At 35.8% G+C, this 20812-nt stretch overlaps 2 protein-coding genes across 3 annotated transcripts; both read left to right on the top strand.

Moving 5' to 3' along the window:
• The first annotated feature begins 238 nt into the window (after positions 1-238).
• On the top strand, positions 239-9891 carry ndufv3 (NADH:ubiquinone oxidoreductase subunit V3). Of its 2 annotated transcripts, none has more exons than XM_056452751.1 (4): positions 239-347; positions 591-696; positions 4865-5905; positions 9567-9891. In XM_056452751.1, the coding sequence occupies exons 1-4, from the start codon at positions 303-305 to the stop codon at positions 9737-9739; spliced, it is 1365 nt and encodes a 454-aa protein (XP_056308726.1). In that variant the 5' UTR covers positions 239-302; the 3' UTR covers positions 9740-9891. The 2 variants fall into 2 exon arrangements, with proteins under 2 accessions (XP_056308726.1, XP_056308725.1); XM_056452750.1 differs by having other exon boundaries at positions 591-702.
• A 1864-nt stretch (positions 9892-11755) lies between these two features.
• On the top strand, positions 11756-18866 carry LOC130220472 (homeobox protein PKNOX1-like; the record flags this gene model as incomplete). Its single annotated transcript, XM_056452749.1, has 6 exons — positions 11756-11829; positions 14835-14946; positions 15420-15550; positions 18140-18311; positions 18395-18565; positions 18752-18866. Coding segments are annotated over exons 2-6 (643 nt in total), but the record flags the coding sequence as incomplete, so codon positions are not given.
• Positions 18867-20812: the final 1946 nt, after the last annotated feature.

The following is a 20812-nucleotide window of genomic DNA, read 5'->3' as shown; positions in this document are numbered from 1 at the left end:
CACAAAAATGTCAAATATTGTCAATATCCAAGAATTTAGACAAAGCTTCTTTAAATGTTTCTTTAAGTGTTTTAGGCGGGATTTAAACGCAACATTTAAAAGCGATTGACGAGGTCGCTACCAGGCCCAATATTTTTAAACTTACCTAATAAAAAAGAACCTTCCAGCAGTCACAAATGTGCCATTGTCATTCTGGGATTTCTAAAGATGACACACGCTCCGGAGCCTGGGCACAGAGCGGAACGTCACTACTAGCAACCAAGATCATTTTTCCACACGGACAATAATAACAGCAGAACGAAATGGCCATGTCTCTGCTCAGGTTAGGTCGTCTTGGATCTGTCAAGGTAATGGTGGATTAATATGACTCTTTTTCAACGAAGACGATTTACTTTGTAAATGTGATGCATACAAGAGTCTTTCAGTTTAATCTTTTACGATGACAGGTTAAATCAGGAGTTTTGTCAGATTCATTCACTGTCAGCCAGACGATTTGCAGATACATGGTGTTAAATAATTACATACTACATAGTGTAAGTTTTATATATCGCAAAAATATTGATTATTTGTATTTATATGTGTTGCTACAGTGTCTTCTGCGTGAAGGCTGGATCCCACCAAAAACCCAGTTTGCTGCAGCTCTGTGTACCAAAGCGGACGTCCCACCGAAAACACCGAAAAAGGGAAAGGCTTCAAGTAAGAGTAAGGGCATGCTTTTTAACCATAAATCTACCACCTTCATCAAGCTTAAATGTTTTGTGTATGTCATGTTAACACGCTGTAGTATTCTCACTCACGATACAGCATGATTGGACGTTTAATCACTATTATTTAGTCATTATGCATCATCTGCAAATCTTGCTACGCTTCGGCTGTTCCTATACACTTGAGGTGTTTACACTTGAGCACTGGACTGCTTGCATGTCAGATTTTCTGTATTTGAACTGTGTTCAAGTGAGCCAATATGCAACTTCTAATTGGCTTTCTCCCAATACCCACACATGGGCACCTTACAATTGAGAGCATGTGCAGATTACAGGAAGTGTACAAGTCTATTTAGTTTAGTCAGAATTTTAGCCCAGCTCTGTTCCTTCAATGCACACTGTATTTATTTAATCTTTGAGCAGCATTTGAGACTTTCACCACTGTCTGTCATGTTTAGGAATGGGCACGCTTCGAATACACAAGACGTTTGAAGAAATATTTGCAATCTAACTAAGAAATAGACTGAATTGAATTGGGTCAGAAATTGTAAAACATTTGCATTTGTTTACATCCCTTTCTGTATTTAGAAGCACCACAATTTAATTGTGTCATTTAAGGACACCTAAACAGAAATGTAAATATGTATTTTAAAGTATTACATGTGGCGGCACGGTTGCGCTGTCGCTGGTTCGAGCCCCTGCTGAGTCAGTTGGCGTTTCTGTGTGGAGTTGCATGTTTTCCTCATGTTGACGTAAGTTTCCTCCAGGTGCTTTGGTTTCCCCCACAGTCCGAAGGCATGCGGTATAGATGAATTGGGTAAGCTAAATTGTCCGCAGTATTTGCGTTTATGTCCTTGGTTGAGCAAATGGGCTAACGACCCACCTTGTAAAATTTAGCTGTTACAAAACACCAACGTGGTGTGGCTAAATATCAACTTCCATATAAACAGCCCTGGTAGTAAGTAAGTTAAAGTATTACATGTACATAATACACGTCTCATTTGTTCATCTAAACCTTTATACATGCTTATGGCAGTTGGAAATATGTTCAAGAGCTCAATTAGCTTATTATTTACATCAACAATTACATCATAATGTTGTTCAAATGCTTTTTACAGAACCTTAAGTACACTTAAGCAGTTTATTACTTTGGACTATTTACAAACAGTTGAAGTCAGAATTATTAGCCTTTATTTTCTTTTAAATATCTCTTTAAAAAAATCTCTACTGGAGAACATCTTATTTGTTTTATTTTGGTCAGAATAAAAGCAGTTTTTGATTTTTTTAAAAAGCCATTTTAAGGTCAAAATTATTAGTTCCTTTAAGATATTTTTTTCAATAGTCATACAATATAACACAATACTTACAATGTATACAATGTTATACAATAGTTTGCCTAATTACCCTATCCTGTCTAATTAACCTAATTACCCTAGTTAAGTCTTTAAATTGCCCTTTAAGCTGAAACCCAGTGTCTTGAAAAATATCTTGTAAAATATTATTTACTGTCAGCATGGCAAAGATGAAATAAATCAGTTATTAGAAATGAGTTTTTAAAACTATTATGTCTAGAAATGTGTTGAAAAAATCTTCTCTCCGTTAAACAGAAATTGGGGAACAAAATTAATGGGGGCTATTAATTAATAATAAATTAACTTCAGCTCTATATGTTTGATTGTGTGTGTATATGATAATATTTTTAGAAAGTCAGATTGACAGATTGGAAAAGTCAGATTGAAAAAAGTTTTATAGAAAATCAAAACACACGCACACAAATATGTAAATGTATGTATATTATGTGTGTATGTGTTTCAATGTAATAAAGAACATTTTATTTAATTATTATGGTGCTTCTTAATGAAGATAAAAGAAGTTACACATGTTTTACAAAATGCATGTTAAATATTACCATCTAAATATTTATCCTAAAGTGGAAATTTTATTTCGGGTTTTGAAGCATTTCTTACTGAGCACTAGTGGTATTTCATCTCACAACATTTTATAACTTTTTGATTTAGTGGCTGATTAGTATAAATTTGTAATCTCATTTTTATATTTTAGTATACAAATTTCTCATGCCCAATAACCGTAGAGTTGGGGGGGGGGGGGGGGCACCTCCTTTTAAAAATCATACATTTTGATTAAAATCATATGAATTAGTCAATTTTTCACCTGTATGTAAATTAGTTATGTTTCCACATGAGATCAAGCAAGGTATTCAGGCGATATGATTAGCTTCAAATATCATTCATGTTATGTGTGTGTGTGCCAAGTGGTCAATATGTCTATTGTGTATATTGGACAGCCGCTAAGCCTTTGAATAAGCTCATACCCATCTTTTCAACATCGTTTTCTAATAAGAAGTGTTCAAATGTCTGGTATCAGTTATATGGCATGGCATAAAACTACACATTTAGCTGTTTAAAATCTTAGAGCTTTTATAAAGACATCTGTGATCTCAAATTAAAGGGATACAATTCATCAACTAAGAATCGCCTGAGGATGTACAATAGTAAGCCCATGTTATACTGACTAGTTTGTAGTGATTTCAAGACTGTCATTGGTCGAATGAATTTCTAACTGCTTTTATCGTTCAATTATTTCTTTATTTGTAATGCGTTTATGTAAAAGTATTGGTAACTGCTTGTTGTAGGGCACTGAAGGCAAGACAAGATTAGTAACTGTCAGTCATTGGTCATTATAATTTAGAGAGGGGAACAGAATTATGTGTACAATTCAAATGAGATAATTAAAAGATCATTTGAGTTGTTTTAGTTGTGAATAGTTTTGTTCAAAAGTTTGTGGTCATTAAGATTTTTGAGGTTATTAAAAGAGTACTACACTTATTTGAGCCAAATACTTAGTTAAAATGATTAGTAAATGATCACAAATTCGCAATATTACAAATTACAGTAGCTGTTTTCTGATTTTTGAATAGATTTTTAACAATGTTATTTTATTTTTTCAGAGATGGATTTTCATAGCTTTTGATCGTTCAGAAATAATCAAATGCTGATTCAATGCTAAATAAATATTTATTTTTATTCAGTTATTATTGTCATAATTATGCTACGTAATGTTTTTTAAAAAGCAGTGATTTTTTTTTTTTTTCAGGATTTTTTAATGGATAGAAATGTCAAAGAAGGAAAATTATTGTTTATAGCATTAGAAATGTTTGCATACAAGTACTGTATGTAGCGTAGATTCCATCATGAGTTACAGAGATTAACTGGTTATAAACATTAAATTATTGTTCTTTCCTATTCATGTTCTTTAACTAGACCTTGCAAAATGTAATTTTATCCTTGATCTCAGCTAAAGATGCACAGTTAGCATTTCTGTAAGATTCCCTTAAGATTATCTTTTTAAACTTGCAAACATTCTCAAAAAATTATCTTGCATGTCTTGTTTTAGATAGAAAAAGCTACCTGGGAGGTTGCGCAAAGCTGGCTGCTAAATAGACCTACTTTCTTTTAAAAGGGACTTTGACTGAGTGTCTGAAGGGTTTTTTTTTATGTGTTTGCTGGGTTTAGTAATTGCATTTGAAAAAGAGGGTTTCTTAAAGGAACACTAAGGTTTTTTGGAAATGGACGAATTTTTTATAAGTTATCTAGCGTTAAACAGTTGTGTTTTATCATTTTTAATCTATTCAAACTTCTGGTATGAGCACTTTATAGCTTAGGTCATTGAATTGGAATGGACCATTAGCTTTTCACTCAAAAATGGTAAAAAAGTGTTACGCTGTGTAATATAATTGCACTTGCTTCAGCCATGGTAGCAAAGTTCCTTTATTATGTTGACAAAATGAGAATATAGTTCCTAGCCATAACCTAGAAAAGATCAACTTTCTTTTTTCTGTCATAGTACATGACCTAACTATAGAATTGTCAAGCTTTAAATAGGATAATTATCAATATTCTTCTTTAATATTTTTTGAGCGAAATGCTCATGGTCTATTTCATGGATCTATGCTAAGTTAAGCAAAGGGTCCTCTTGCCAAACTCCGAGAATAGCTGAATGGATTCAAAAATGGTAAAACTCAACTGTTCAACTCATAGGGGATTTGTAAAATAAGCCTATATACAAAAAACAAGTGTTACTTTAAATGCAATGAACTGTTAAAACAATCTCATATCTTATCCCATTTGCCATTTCTTCAGCCATAGAGGCAGATGAGAGGGCATCTCTTCTAGCCTACAAGCCTGCAGTTGCCTTCCCTTCTAAACTGGTTGTCGCAGGATTTCTTTCCAAAGATGTACCACTAGGTGAATCTGAATCTGCTGAGGCCGCTTTCACAACTCCTTCAAGTGAGACGACAACTGACAGTTCTCTAGCCGATACGGCAGCAGCTGATGTTGCTGTAGAAGAGTTAAAGATCACTGAAATCCCAGCTACTGGTAAAGCCACTACAGAAGGTGAGAGAAGTAAGACCTTGGATCCTGACTCAGAAGCTCAGAAAGATGATGAAGATACCTCGTCCTCATCCTCCAGTGACTCTGATTCAGACTCGGACTCTGATGATGAGGAACCTAAGACTGAACCACCACAACAGACTGGTGAGAAAGCAGAGGAGAAGAAGGGTTCTGGTGTGGCAAATGAACAAGTTGATCTTGCAGACAAGAAAGCAAAGCCTGTATCTGCCTCGTTTGAAAAAGAATGTGTTGAAACTGTGACTAAACCAACACCAGAAGGGCCTGATCCAAGTGCTAAACCAGTTGGATCAGCAGAGACCCTTGTTGATCCTGCTCCTATAGTGTCTTCCTCAGCAACTGAAGCAATTCCCGATCCTGCTCCTAAAGTGTCTTCCTCAGCAACTGAAGCAATTCCTGATCCTGCTCCTAAAGAGTCTTCCTCAGCAACTCAAGCAATTCCTGAAGCTCCCGGAGATTCTCTGAATGTTGGCACTCCTGACAATATAGCAGAAATCACAGCCAAAGGAGTTAAAACTGTTCCTAAAGAGGAACCAATAATCAAAGTAGAAGAGGCTTCCAGAGTTGTCCAAGAAGTCTCTACAGAAGCTAGTCCTGGAGCTAGTCCTCCTGAGGCTCCTGGAAATGTTGCACCTAAATCTGAGGATCTCTCGGCTAAAGCTGAGGCAGGAGGCCCACCAGCCCCTTCAGAAGAGCTGGTAGACCCTGCGCCTGTAGCTGCTGATGCTGTCGGGGCACTGGCTCAGACAGACATTGTGGAAACGCCTGAGGGTACACCACACTTCTTTTCTCAGCTTCTTTTTCTGGATCCATCACAGAAACACATTTCTCATTTTATTCTGCACTAATATACTTTCATAGCTACAGTGGGATTGCTGTTACACAAGGCCCTGATATACTCATAGTGTGGATCTACTCGTTCTTGATTTAAATGAACACTCCACCTTTTTTGTGAAAGGCTCATTTTACAAGACCAATAGAGTTAAGCGGCTGAGTTTTTCCATTTTTGAATCCATTGAAAAAAGTAGTTTTAGCTTAGCTTGCCATAGATCATTTGAAACAGATTAGACCATTAGCATTTTGCTCAATTAAAAAAAAAGTTATGATAATTTTCCTGTTTAAAGCTTAACTCTTCTGTTGTCACATACATTGTGTTACAACAATATACCGTTATGGCTTATTTCCAGCAAGCAGTATGGTATGGTATAGTACAATTCTGGGATGGGTACCCCTGATCGGGCCTTCGTTTCCACTAATAATACCCTTTGTAAATGTCGTGTATATCATAAATACCAATCCACATCAATCTTACACAATGAAGAAAGTCATAAACAAAAAGAGATGACATGCATAAGATCCTGTTCTTGCTTTTTTTAAAATTTCTTACCATGCCATCAAGTTTCCTTTGCAAACTTTCATCACCATTGATACCCGGGAAGGTCTGCACCTCCAGGGTTGACCATGGTTCATGGCACCATCATGGACCATGGACCATGGTTCATGGCACCACCATTATATTATCACAGCATCATGAACAGTGTCTCGGCCTTAAAAATATGACACTTTCTGTGTAGTCATTCCCTTTTTGCATGCACAAGTGATGATTCTTTGTAACCAAATCAGCATTCTGCAGTGAGTCTAGCTCCACTATTTAGGTTCCATACTATTGTGCTAGGTACCCTTCCAAAAGTGGTAAGGTATGGTTTGCTAATTTGGTAACATTCCCTTCTACTTCTGACAGTGAAAATAGAAACAATTGCACACTGTACTGTACTGAACCACATCGCTTAGTGGAAATGAGCCGTTAGCGAACATCCCCTTCAATAATTAAACAAACTGCAAAGGAAGACAAGTGCTAAGAAGGCATCTGCTTATAGTGATGTGCATATGTTTGCACAAGCTCTGCAATTCAGAACTACAGTCAAATATTTTATTTAATACAACTTCTTAAAATAGATTTCAAGTAAGCATCTTTACAGCATTATATTTAATTCAATTTTATGTGTATAGTGCTTTTCACAATAATAATTGTTTTAAAGCAGCTTTACATAAAGTGCACATTATTGCATATACTGGAAGACCATGTCAGTGACACTTTATGTTAGAATTGCATATTTATATTTACTGAAGTCTCTGAACTGAACCGAAGGAATAAAATAATTTACATGCCAAGGAAGGCAGAACTCCAGAGTCATACATACCTTTTACAAAATCACACAAACCAACAGTAGTAGGTAGTTGATTATCATCTAGAACATCCATCCATCCATTATTGGCATTCAGTTTTCAACTCTTGAAATGAACTTTTGATCTGCTTTTGTTCAAAATAAAATAATATAATGTTTTCTCAAAGTATATCAGGGCTTTAAGGCTTTTGCGCAGATGGCTTTGCAACTTTTTTACATTAATTGTGCTTTACTATTCTTTTTAATTTATTAACTGTTACATAGTTTAAATTTTGCATGACATCTTTTCTAGAATTATTTCTTCTAACTAGTTTGAATGTTTATCTGGTTGTGGTTTGAAATGGCTTCAATTCTTAATTCACTACTTGCTTATCCTTTGTGCATTGTGAAATTCCTTAGGCATAACACATTACAACATAGCTGCAAATCTAAAGTGAAACTAACCAAACTTGTTTTCCAAAATAATAATAGTTGCTTAAATTGTGGCATTTACACATACAGCATTAAACAAGTACAAACTAACCATTTGTAACATTAGCAAACATACAGTGGTCATGGACAAACAAACAAAGTTAGTTGGTCATCAGTCAAAGATTGATTTACGTTTTTATAATTGTTGATGAAATGATGGATTATTGATTTGATCAGATTATCAAAAGCAAATGTCTCCTCAACAGTATTTTAGGAAAACCTGTTGAATCAGCAATGCTAACACTCCAGTAATAAATCTGCAGTATGTGTGAAAGCCTTTAAGAACACTGGAGGGGTAGAATGATTTTGCTTTAATTTTCTTTACTTAAAAATCACCTGATTTAGCAAATCCACTGTTTAAAGTAGCTGATAATAACATTTATCTATTCTTTTTTATTTATTGTGATGAGTTATTTTTACAGTAATACATATAATACAGTCTTCTACATTATGTCAGCTATCATGGATTGGCAGGAGTTGAGTGAATGTGCTCAGAATTTATGCTTTTTTCAGTTTACCCCTCCATGAATGTAGCACTAATTTATTCTTTTTTTATTATTTCTTGCAGTTTTTGGTGCCTTTCTGTTGTTTTATGAAATTCTTGGGCAATTTGAAGCACTTTTCTCAACCTGCCACTTTTTCTGCCATTGTGTGTATGAGCATCTTCACTTCCAGGGCTGATTTTATTTTGTACTTGATGAACACATTTATTTGTTTTGTGAATTATTATTGTTTATAGGATCATGCAATGAAAAAAATTAATATTCAATCATGCAAGATGTTTAATTAACCACTTTATTCATTTTTAGGTACCTTTTAGTGTTGCAAAACTGAGCGTGAATGCAGAGTAATGTGGAAGGATCCTTATTTTATAAACATCTGGTGGTTTACTATTTTTTTATTGGAGTTGTAGGATGTGTAATGGAAAATTACAAAGTAATTAAAGTTAAGGTGAGAGAAGCTGTCAGACGGCTGTCTAGGTAAAACGCTAGAGGCCATTCGTCCCTTTTTTGTTTGAAAGACCACCTGGGGATTGGAAGTGATTACTGTAACACCATGAAAGGTGTGATGATCCCATTCAGAATTGCTTTTGAAGAGCAAGAGATTATGCTTTAACAGGAAGACCGTTCTTCAGTTCTCTTAAAGGGATAGTTCACCCAAAAATGAAAATGTCCTCATTCTTTGAGTTTCTTTATTTTTTTGAGCACTAAAGAAGATGTTTCGAAGAAACCTGTAACTATTGACGTCCATAGTAGACAAAACAAATCAATGGTTACAGGTTTCCATTCTTCAAAATATCTTTTTTTTGGCTCAATATAAGAAAGTAAGTAAATCAGGCTTGAAACAAGAAAAGGGCGAGTAAATGATGACCGAATTTTCAGTTTTTGGTGAACTATCCCTTTGAGGCCCTTACATGTTGAGCATGATCTGATAAAGCAAAGAGAATCTCTGACAAATGGTGGTTTCATGACAGACGTGAAATGATTGTTTGCCTTTGATAAATTCACACCTGCACTATATTATGTACACGCATATTATTTAGCATGATTAGGACTTAAAGGAAACATCACTATGGGTGGCATTTTTACTAAACATTTATTAAATGTTTTTAGGCTGCTTTTTAGGCTGTTTTTAAGTCTTATTTATTCATTTTCTTTCGACTTAGTCCTTTTATTCATCAGGGGTCGCCACAGCAGAATGAACCGCCTGTGCCGTCTTATGCATGTGATAATTATTCATGTCTTGACGTTGATCTCTTGCATTAATTTCCTCAGAACAAGCCCCAGAGAAAGCCCCAGAGCCGGAGCCTGAACCCTTCGACAACACCACCTACAAGAACCTGCAGCACCACCACTACAACATGTACACCTTCACTGATATGGATGTGGAGATGGCCAAATACCGTCTGCCCCAGCCTTCCTCAGGCCGACCCTCACCCAAACACTGAGTCTTCACTGCATGGTCTGAGTTATTGCTACCTTTTGTCCACAACCCTGTTTATTCATCATGTTCTTTTGTTCTTGCAATGAATTGCTGACAAATCTCAAGCTCTGTGGTAAAATTCTGCAAATAGTGTATTAAAACAGATGACTTAACTGAGTGGAGTGCTGTGGATCTGTATTTTTGTATTTGTATTTTTGCCTTATTTTTTAGCTTATTATTATTACCAATCTACAGAAAGCAAATTAAGAAATTTTAGATGAAATCTGTGAGCTCTCTCATCCTAAATAGACGGCATAAGGTCGTGTTCAAAATCAGGAAAAGCAAACAAAAGCAGTGTCAAAACATTTTATGTAACTTCAGTGTTTCAGCTGTAATCTGTAATATGAAGCTCCAAGAGGATGTTAAACTGTGAAGAAAACTAAAAACAACTTTTTTAACCAATGTCTCTCTTGATTCAGTATGTTTTTACTAGTGCAGTACAGTGCATTGCCAGTAAACACATACTCTGATGTCAAATAAATGTTAACAAAATTATTTTATGGGTACACAAAAGTGTTTTTTGCTTTGTATGTTTAAGGTTAAAGTTGACTAAAGTCACTCAATGTTTTGACAATTTTTGATTTCTTTTCTGAACTTTTTCAGAACTTTTTCTGGACCATTGCTTTCTGGAACAGTGTTTGGGAAAGTTGCTTTAGAAAGTAATGCATTACAATATTGAGTTACTCCCCAAAAAAGTAACTATTTGTGTTACTTAGTTACTTTTTTATGGCAAGTAATGCGTTACGTACTTTTGCGTTGCTTTTTTCTGACCTGGCTGAGGCATGATCTCTTTCAGAACTTGCAGGGGTTTTTATCTTCTTTTTTTTACTAATAAAGGAGCTCTGCAATTAACAACACACTGTATAACCTTCATTTATCTTTAAAAAACACACAAATTACTGTAGGATAATGTTATCTTGAGCTATACATGTCATATATACTGGGTAATGAAAGTTTAAAGCAATATTGAGAATATTTCCATCGCAGAAATGTAAGATTCTGCCGTCTTCATCTCTGTCTGTTCCTGCGTTCTCTCATTGTGTGAGGGGTTTAGCATGACTATGTTAATTTTATTTCAGCAATTTATTTTAAAAAGTGAATTAACTAAACCAAAAATAACTTGCAATACATTTTTATTGAAGTAACTCAAACACTAATCAAGCAGTAATTCGTTACTTTACTCGTAATATTATTACGCAACTCCTGTTACTTGCGTTCCCTGAACACCAGTCTGGAGGCTGAGAGAGCTCTCGGATTTCATCTAAAATATCATAATTTGTTTTCCAAAGATGAATGAAGGTCTCAGAAAAGATGTTAGGCGGAGAAATTAATGAAAGAATTTTATTTTAGGTTTAATAATCCTTTAAGGAATGAAGTGTGATTCTAATGTTAAATTAACAAATGGTTGAAATGATAGGCTATATTTCTTGAATTCATTTAATTAGGGAAGCCATTATGAATAGTTTCAGTATATCTTATATCCTTAAAATAATTGATCAATTAAGGGTTATGTTTGTACTTAAAAGAATCTTGCACTGCACGGACATTAAAAATAATGTAAAAATGTTATTACAAATAATGAAGACAAAATCAAAGAAATTTGTTACAAATCACAGGATCAAAAAAAAATTTAATAATTCTGTCCATCTGTTGTTTCTGTCTGTTACTAGTTTTCTTTTTATTTATCCAGATATTAGATCTTTTTGTATCTGTGTCTGTATTCTAGCTAGAAAACAAAGCCTGTCTGCTGAGCCCTGCGCTATTAATTAGTTAGGAATGAAAATACATTTTTGGACAGAACATGCAAGAACTAATTAGCACTATAATGGGACAATTTCAAAAGCAAATTGTCCCGGACTCTCCCATAATGGGTGTGTTTTTTTTAAATATTCGCTGAGGGCGAGAACTTCTGCTCGCCTCACGTTACTTCTCCTCCCCGTTTGTAAATATTCATGAGCCGAGTGCCCTGCGTCTTCGTGCGTGATGACGTAGCGCGACAAATGCGGATCCCGATTGCTGCAGCCGCTTGTCAGTGTGACGAAGATTGGCACCCAGGTAAGCTGTCACTCAAACTCGTCTTTTTCCGTTCCCTATCAATCAAACAATTCGAGCAACACACAAAAATGCCCGGGGCTGAGTGAAAGAGAGCATACGATGTTAGGGCTCATGGGAGTTGCATGGGACAGTCGAGCCAATCTTATCCTGGATATGTCTAGATAGTTGAGAAAAAAAATGTCTGCTTTATTGAGGGACAGGAGGTTTCATTCTTGCAAGGGCGAGCGCTGAGTAAAGGCCCAGGCTTAGCGGCTCTCCGCGTCCCACTGCCCCTGCTCTCTCTCATTGAGGCCGGAGGAGCGCGAGACAGCCTCTCCGGCTAGATTAACGGATTTACTGTATATTTTAATATGGTTATAATTTTAAAAATCTCATTTACGTTCCCTTCACCTCCAGGACCACGCTCTTGTGCAGGATTAGATGTTGCTGCTGCGGTTTGGCGCTCGCCGCACGCGCTGCGATAGCGACTCGCTCTCGGCGTGTTTGCTAGCGGGCTAAAGCTCGAGCTAACCGCTGTGCGCCGTGGTTAAAAAGAGGAACATGTCGTTTTCTACTTTAGAGACCGCTGCTACATTTGTTACTCCCCAACACTAGTCCAAATAATGCGCACGTTTGGGTTACAATACTCCGACGAACGGTCTCTTGTTTTGCTAAATTCAGAGTCAATGATGTAAACGAACCGACCACTGCTCCAGAATGTTTCATTTCAGCGTCTCACGTTTATTTGATCTGCAGCTAACGTTACTTTTATATATATATATATATATATATATATATATATATATATATATATATATATATATATATATATATATATATATATACACACACACACACGAAATTAGCAATTACGTTTTATTGTATTACATTAGACATTACAAGAAGCGAGAGTACAGTTGCGCATTGTATTTTGATCAATAAATAGTATGTAAAAAAAAAAAAGGGGGGGGGGGGGGGTGATGTCGAAAGACGTGGGATAAAAATGTATATAACTTACAGTATTCGCGCCCACCAGAGCAGATGTGCCAGTGGGTGATTGAATGTCTGTGTTGTAAAGCCTAGAGTTGGTAATCTACAGTATCGCATAACATTGTATTTTCATGTCAATACATTCTGGCATTCACATTCTGGTTAGCTGGATGTAGTGAAGAAGAAAAAAACTCAGTTGATTAAATAAACTATATTTATGCTCATCGTCTTCCTAATATTGGCACCCTTGAAAATAAAATGAAAGAAGGTTGTAAAAAAAATAGCTTTATTGTATAAGCATTGTGTGCTTTTGAGGATGTTTTCATCCTCTCTGGCCTGATTTTTAACTTTGTCAGTTTTAGCAAATGGAATGATTTTTGGTGACATTTTGACATATTTTGGGAAATCTTTTTTTAAATCTTTCAAAAGCTCAAAACGCTTGTGTACTTTTTGAAAATGTTCACCCTTTTATTGTGTTTGTGGCTGTTTTTGCCCCACTATAATGGCAAAGCGATGACATCAAATAACAGCATTCTTTATTGCTGGTGGCTTTCCCTGTTAGGAAGAGGTAAAATTTGTAATTTATATTGTTCATCATCAGTTGCAGTGCAAAAAAGCTTTGTTTCTGGAGTTTATATGGCGTATAGTGTGAGAGACCCTTTTTGTGCACTTATCTTGATATGTCTGTGAAATCCAATTAAGTGCCTGAGTTTTTAGAACATGGTAAACATAGTAAGTGTATTTATGCATGCACATTCTAATTTACTGTTATACTCCATAGAACTCCATATAAAAGTCAAAAATGTATTTGCACAGGCCTATCTAAAGGCTTAAAGGTGCCAACTGATGATCAACAGACAATTTTACCTCTTCCCAACTGGGAAAATCACCAACAATCAAGAATGCAAGATTATTTTAATTCAAGGCTTTCAGGTAAAACAATTGTAGTTATAATAGAAGTCAATTGGGCAAAAACAGCCATGAACATGAATATTAGATCACTATTAAATTTGAACCGTACACAAAGGTTAACCTTTTTGAATGATTTATTAATTGGCAAAATCACAAAAAATTGATAACATATGATTGCAATTACATCAGTTTTAAAAGTTTATATGGGTCACAATTATTGGGAACCCTATAGATATCTTTGTCTGTTTTTTCAGTTATTTCCTTCGATATTTTTCCAATTATTCCCATTCATATTTGATTTTATGAACACCACGCAGGCCAAACTCAGTTATTCATAACAATGTGTAAAATATTGTTGAGCTTCACACAGTGGAAATGGGTATATGAAAAGTGTTTGAAAAGCAATAATATAAAAATTCCACTCAATTGGAAGTGTTATGAATCTGTCTTGAAACAGTGTTTAGCTGTTTTGTCCAAACATACTGTCAACAGGATTTAGGGCTACACAATATATCGTTTTAGCATCAATATCGCAATGGGATCATTTGCAATAGTCACATCACAGTATATTTTTAGTTTTCATGAGTTTTTGAGGCCTGTGACTAATGATTTTAAAAGCATTCAGGCATAAGAAATTGTTCCATTTATTAATGATTAATTTTATTGAATTGAATGAGACTCTGAAAATGATAAAACTGTTTATTTCAATTGCATTTTTTTATTGTATTGATCTATGTTTGTAGCAGGTTTTATTATATTTTATGCAGATGCACTTCTCTGCAGAATCATCCCAATCAATCTTAAATTATAAATTCTTTCCAAATACAGATATTCAAGTCATCTGGTAAAATTGTATTCATATCACAAAAAAATATTGCAGAACAACAAAATATTGCAATGTTAGATTTGTCCAATTTTAGCAGCTCTAGCAGTACTGTTCAAGTGATCAAAAAATCCCAACTGGAGAATTGTTAATATTTTGAACAAAAAAAAAAGATAATATTATTACTGGAGACCCTTGTGTATTAAAAAGTGGTTTACACATCATGTAACATGATTTTTCATTGGATTGTTTTGTGTGTAGAGCCTTTTTTTTTTAACGAAAGCTTTAATGCTACCTTTAGGTCCTCTCCTGCTGCCTGTCCATATAATGTCCCAGTGTTGGCAGTGGCCACTTTGAATATGATGGCTGCCCAGTCTGTGTCCATAGACAAATACCCAGAGGGAGACCAGCAGGTAGGTGTGAATCTTTTTTGTTTTGAACTAATTATGTTTGGCATTTTTTATGATTATCGATTTCTCTTTGTTAATGAGATTTTATTGGTCTGTTCTGCTTTTAATGTTTGTAGAAGCCTTTTTTTATGAAGGGAACTTGCCTAAAGAATTATTTAGCAAAATTGGCAAAGTTTTTGCCAGAAAAAGTTTTCACTTTTTTGTCATGTATTAATGTAAAATGTCTGATGTTCATAACCTGTGTTTGTTTAAATGACCTTCATTGTATTTCTTATATTTATGTTATTCTGAATTGAAGATAGACAATGTCTATAAAAATGGTTTGATAAACTTATTTATTCAACATAAATGAACTTTTGCATTTTAAACCACATAAAAATATGTGTTTCATTGTTGTTTAGTTTGTGCATGTGATTGCAAGTTTTTACGCATAAAGTGTTGTATGAAATTGTATTTTTGATTGTCTCCTGGAACAGATGCAGGTAATGGAGCAGTCAGAGAATGACCTTAAAAAGGGCTTTTCCAATGGAAATACAGGAAACTCGAGCAGCCCTGTATCCAATGAACCACAAACACAAATGGATATCGACAAAGCCTGCATATATAGGTGAGAGAGACACAATAAACTCTTAAATATCCTGTAACTGTGCTCACACACACACACACATATTGTGTAATGTTCAGCATTGCCATTCCAGGATTAAATTACATTTATATTTCTATTACAATAAACAACTATTATCATTATTTTTTTCAGCAATCGTGAACAAACTGCTATGTTTAACTATTATTATTAGCACCTTTTGGACTATTATGAACTCAGAATAAAGGAATTACTCTCTAACAGAGGCTACATGTGCTGCTGAAGATTACAGACACAGATGAGAGGTTTACACTGACTGTGGGCTATGATTTGTGTTATTTTTGATCTCAAATAAGAACTAAATGTATGCTTTGTGTAGTTGGTAGCATATCAGAGACTGTAACTGCGGGTCTGTATGTGGTCATATATGTTATATGTTTCAGTAGGCTATTTTGCCTTTGTCATTGATCTGCAGTTATAATCAACTCATGTTCATAGAAAAGTTAGTAATAAACATTTATACAGAAGTATTTATGTGTTTAAAGCATCTGTTTTGTGAGAAGTGCTTCTCATATGATATGTAAGGGACCCATACAGCTTTACTGTAGACATTTTTTCGAGCGAAAATGATGTCGACTGAAACTTTCTGTCATACACCACAAAAGGGTACCCTTGGTAGTGGAAACGCAAGCCTGATAAACGTGACCCGTACTGACCCTAACCGTACTGTACTGTACCAGTCAGTGGAAACAAGCCATAAATGTTTCTTGTCAACTATTGACCCCTTACATGAGGGAGGGTCTATGGATGTGATTTGGCTTTCTCTAACACTGCAGAAGCTAGTGGAATTTTCATGCGGTATATAAAATAAAAACATATTAAAAGTAGCAGATTAATCAAACATTCTTTATGAATATTCTACTTCATACATTGATTAATGAAATTATAGATAATTGATTTTATTTCTGATCAATTCCTATTAGGCCTACACACTTTATTCTGTTTTACAGTTTTAATGTATATATGCTTTTGTTTTAATGCAATTTCACAAAGCTGCATCTTATAAGAAACACCAGTTGAAGGTGCTACATGAGAGCTGCTGCTTAAAGAGAAATAAGCAGCCATAGCCCATTACAAAAATTTCATCTGAAATTGAATGCCTATTTATTTTTTGAAAAAAAGAAGGTTAAACCTACAGGGACTGGTAAGGCAACTTTATTTATTTTTTCACCTCCAGTACAAAACCTAGTATTATCAACAAAAAAGGTTCTCCAGAACGCTTCTACAGAACGTCACATTCGGGTTATGAATGAGCTCATCAGGTGGAGATGAGGTGGCCTTTAAGGTTAATTTATACTTTTTCAGCCTTCGCACAGTCGCATGCCCTTCGCTGTGGCTGACATACACCTTTCAAAATATTTAACTACACATCGCAGCGATGCATAGCGCAAATTCGTCGGCTTGGTTGCATTGACAAAGTGTGGGCAGCACGGAGAGCAGCAAGCCTGTTGGAGCCAGTGTTTAAAATGGTTGAGTCCCATGGAGGAGCTTCAGATGGAAACTTTGTTTTGTGTTTACCTTATGATTGAAGTTGTTTCACGTCCCCGGTTCTTGTTTCTGAATGAGCAAGTTTAAGCTGCTTGTACACTATTATAAGCTATTATTACTGGTGTTTTCCTGTACACACAATCTCTAAAACCCGTACTTTCACTCGCCAAAGTTTTTCAAAAGCACAGAATACTGAGAATTAACAAGATAAGCTTATTTATTAACAGAAATTGAGCAAGGTAAAGTTATGGAGGGTCAAAGCCAAAATAAATGACAATAAAAAAAAAAAAAGTTAAAGACACCTAAACTTCCTTATAAAATGGATAGGAAATAAAATGCATACATTTTGCCTCCTACTACCAACACAGGAGAAAAATAAAATGGCAAACAACACAGGAAGTTGGGAGATAGTGGGAAGCTGAAGAATCCAGGTGTTGTGGCATCTTATTGACCTTATTATTCAAAATGGAAGTAAGCTATTTTCTGCTATTTTTGTTTTAAAACTTTCGATTCATTTGTGTGTGGAGACAAAATGAAAATGGTCAAATTACTTGCTCTACAGACAATTTATAAAAAATAAAAAAGAATGCAATAATAAAAGTTTGCAACAGCAGCATAACAAGATGTTTTTATGGTTAAAATCAATATAAGTCAGTGAGACTGGATCTCTCCAGCCAGTAAGATTCCAATGGCTGTGTCTGCTCCTGCATGACTGAGGTCAATATACTATATACAATAACTGCAGACACTCCGAGTGCCAATCACGTTCCGCCAAAATCTGCTGCACCTGCAAATGGCTTAATAGTGCAAGACTGAGGGCGCGTCTCAATCAGCACCCTTGTTTAGTAGTTGGTGCACTGATTAGGGCATCAGACAAGTCTCAATCTGAAAAATATTCCAGTCCACTAAAATTTTTGTGCCCTGAAAAGTCCCACAATGCACTCTAAAATCAGGGCTCATCGATAAGCACTCTCCAACTCTCTTAACAGCGTGAAATATCTTGCTGACTTCAACCGTGGAATGCCTTAAGTTTTGTCTCTGACAAACACTTGTCCTCCACCACAGACATCCTCTTTTCCCTCTCCTGGCTCTGCTGTTTGAGAAGTGCGAACAGTCCACTCTGGGGTCTGACTGTGTCACGTCTGCCAGTTTCGATGTTGACATTGAGAACTTTGTACGCAGTCAAGAAAAAGACGGCAAAGCCTTCTTTAGTGAAGACCCTGACCTCGACAACTTGGTAAGAGATGTCAAAATAGCTGTAAAAACACTTTAAAGCCTTTATTTTGATTCCAACATCTGTGTCTGCTTGGTTGTGATCAGATGGTCAAGGCCATCCAGGTGCTGAGGATTCATCTGTTAGAGCTGGAGAAAGTCAGTGACCTGTGCAAGGATTTCTGCAGCCGTTACATTTCATGCCTTAAGGCCAAGATGAACAGCGAGACACTGCTGAGTGGAGATCCAGGCAGCCCGTACTCTCCGGTCCATGAGCAGGTACCATATTTCATATTAGGTTTCATATTTCATTTTACTCACTAAAGGTTGTTGTGCACTGAATCCCAAATGCCTTCACTTGAATATGAATACAAAAAAGAAAACTTTTGGACTTCAGTGTGCAAGGACCTTGTTGTGTGTTTGAAGGACTCATTATTGTTTTTTTTTGTTGTTGTTCTTTTACAGTTGTCCAACCCTTTCTCAGGTCCCCTCAGTCCTCAGAGCCTTCTGATGCCCTCGTCTGGTCTTCAACAAGGCAGTGTTACAGTGACCACAGTCAATCAATCACAAGTGGCCACAGGTACATGTTCATCTGTTTTTGAGTCTTCAGTCACAGTCTTAAACTTCTTTTTTCAGTCAAATATGGCATTTATGCATCTAATCTGAGTCAATTAGTAATTTCAGAAAAGATCCCCATTTCAATATTGCAATACCACAAGAGCATTTTTTCCTTAATAAGTAATATTTAGTGTTGGACAAATTAATCACGATTAATTACATCCAAAAAAGTTTTTGTTTTGACAATGTGTATGTGTGTATATATACAGATGTTACTACTTTCAATGTGTTCCTTATGGCGCCATTCATACCGCGGCGACAGCGGTACTTGGTGCGCCAGCAGCTTTTGACCGCTGGGTGGCAGTTTAACCACAGATATTCAGCTTTGCCTTTCCACAACACTAAACAGACTTTTCTGTGCGTACCTTATGTGATCAGATGTGTTCAATTAAAATATAATTTTGATTTAGTTTTCTTAGTAATAAACATGATCTTACCAGGGCTTAAAGTATTCCGGCACCAGGCCGGATCTCCGGCGTGCGGCCGTGAGAGAAAAAAAAATAGAGCTTTCACATGCGGTTTAGTTGGGGATGCTCAAAATAACCGATTAAGCAATAACCGAAAGGGCACGTTTGTAACCGATGAATGGTATCAGTTAAACGATTAAAATATGCTTTATACATTTTTAAAGTTTGGCTGCAGACGGGGCTTCTGTTAAATGGTTTACTGACTGCAGCCAGTGTTTTACGCTCTGCTTATGCTCGCTCAGCGCCAATCTGGAAACATTTTGGATTCGTGGAGAACGAGAAAGGCGAATCAATAATTAGGATGAAGCTATTTGTTGGGCTTGTTTAGAAAAATAAGTGTTAAATGGACAAACACGTCGAACCTCCAGAGCTGCGGTCATGTCACCCAGCCCATGAAATGCGGAGCCAGCTCGGTGTCATGAACGCAAATGCCCAGCTAGTCCAGCCAGGTATGGCAGAGAGGCCTTTTCAAAAATGGCCAAATACAAAAGAGAAACTGATAAATAGTAGACGTTGATGAGAAATGGAGCAGCATATTTGGTAGTTGAGAACGCGCCGCTCCGCGATGTAGAGCTGGTTTCCGAGAAATGCAGGCGGCGGAGCAAGATACCCTCTTTGCCACGGTTGCGAAAAAGTATCTGCATGCGGTACAGGCACACCGTCTCAGTGCTGCTAGAAACATTGTAATCTCAAATAAGTCTCCGTTTAAACCGAACAAAGTCAACATGTTAGTTTTTCTGGCAAAGAATTTAAAATATGAATAGAAAACAAAAGGCGGAGAGACGCAGTTTTTTTTAACATCTGACTTATGTTGTTACAAGCCTAGGCTAATATTTTTGTTCTTCGTTACTATTTATATTATTATTGATTAGTATTTGTGAAGTTTCTAAAATGTAACGTTTACTGTTTCAAGCAGTTAAAGCTATTTCTATTTAACTAGCCTACATTATTATAGGCTGTATTGTGTTGTTTTATCAACGAAAGTTAATCAACAAACATGTTCGTTTGTACGGATATTTAGCATAATACTTTGGTCTTTTTTGATTTCTTATTTTTTACATGAAATGTAAATTAACTTAGGTAGGCTACTTGGGTACAGGGGCGTAATTTGTTGGTAGTATACCGAGGAATGCTTAGACAGTGAATATTGTCATCATTATTTAAAAAATTATAAATAAATAAATAAATAAATAAATAAAACACCTTACGGAAAGGATGAAATAACGGAAAAGCATGCTCTTAATCATTCTTCATAATCTGATTCGTAGCTATACATGCAATAAACTTATATTGCGCCGACAAGAACAAGCTCTAAAAGGTAAAGTCTAAAGCCAGAGGAGTTATTGATATTAATGTTAGTTGTTAATATGATCGTAAACACTGCGTTGTATAATTAACGCCGTCATTGTGTCGTGTCTACGATTTTTTTTTTTTTTTTTTT

The sequence above is a fragment of the Danio aesculapii genome, unplaced genomic scaffold, assembly GCF_903798145.1.
Source record: "Danio aesculapii unplaced genomic scaffold, fDanAes4.1, whole genome shotgun sequence".
NCBI classification, from domain to species: domain Eukaryota; kingdom Metazoa; phylum Chordata; class Actinopteri; order Cypriniformes; family Danionidae; genus Danio; species Danio aesculapii.
The sequence above is the reverse complement of the archived record's forward strand: the minus strand, read 5'-3'. Positions and strand labels throughout refer to the sequence as shown.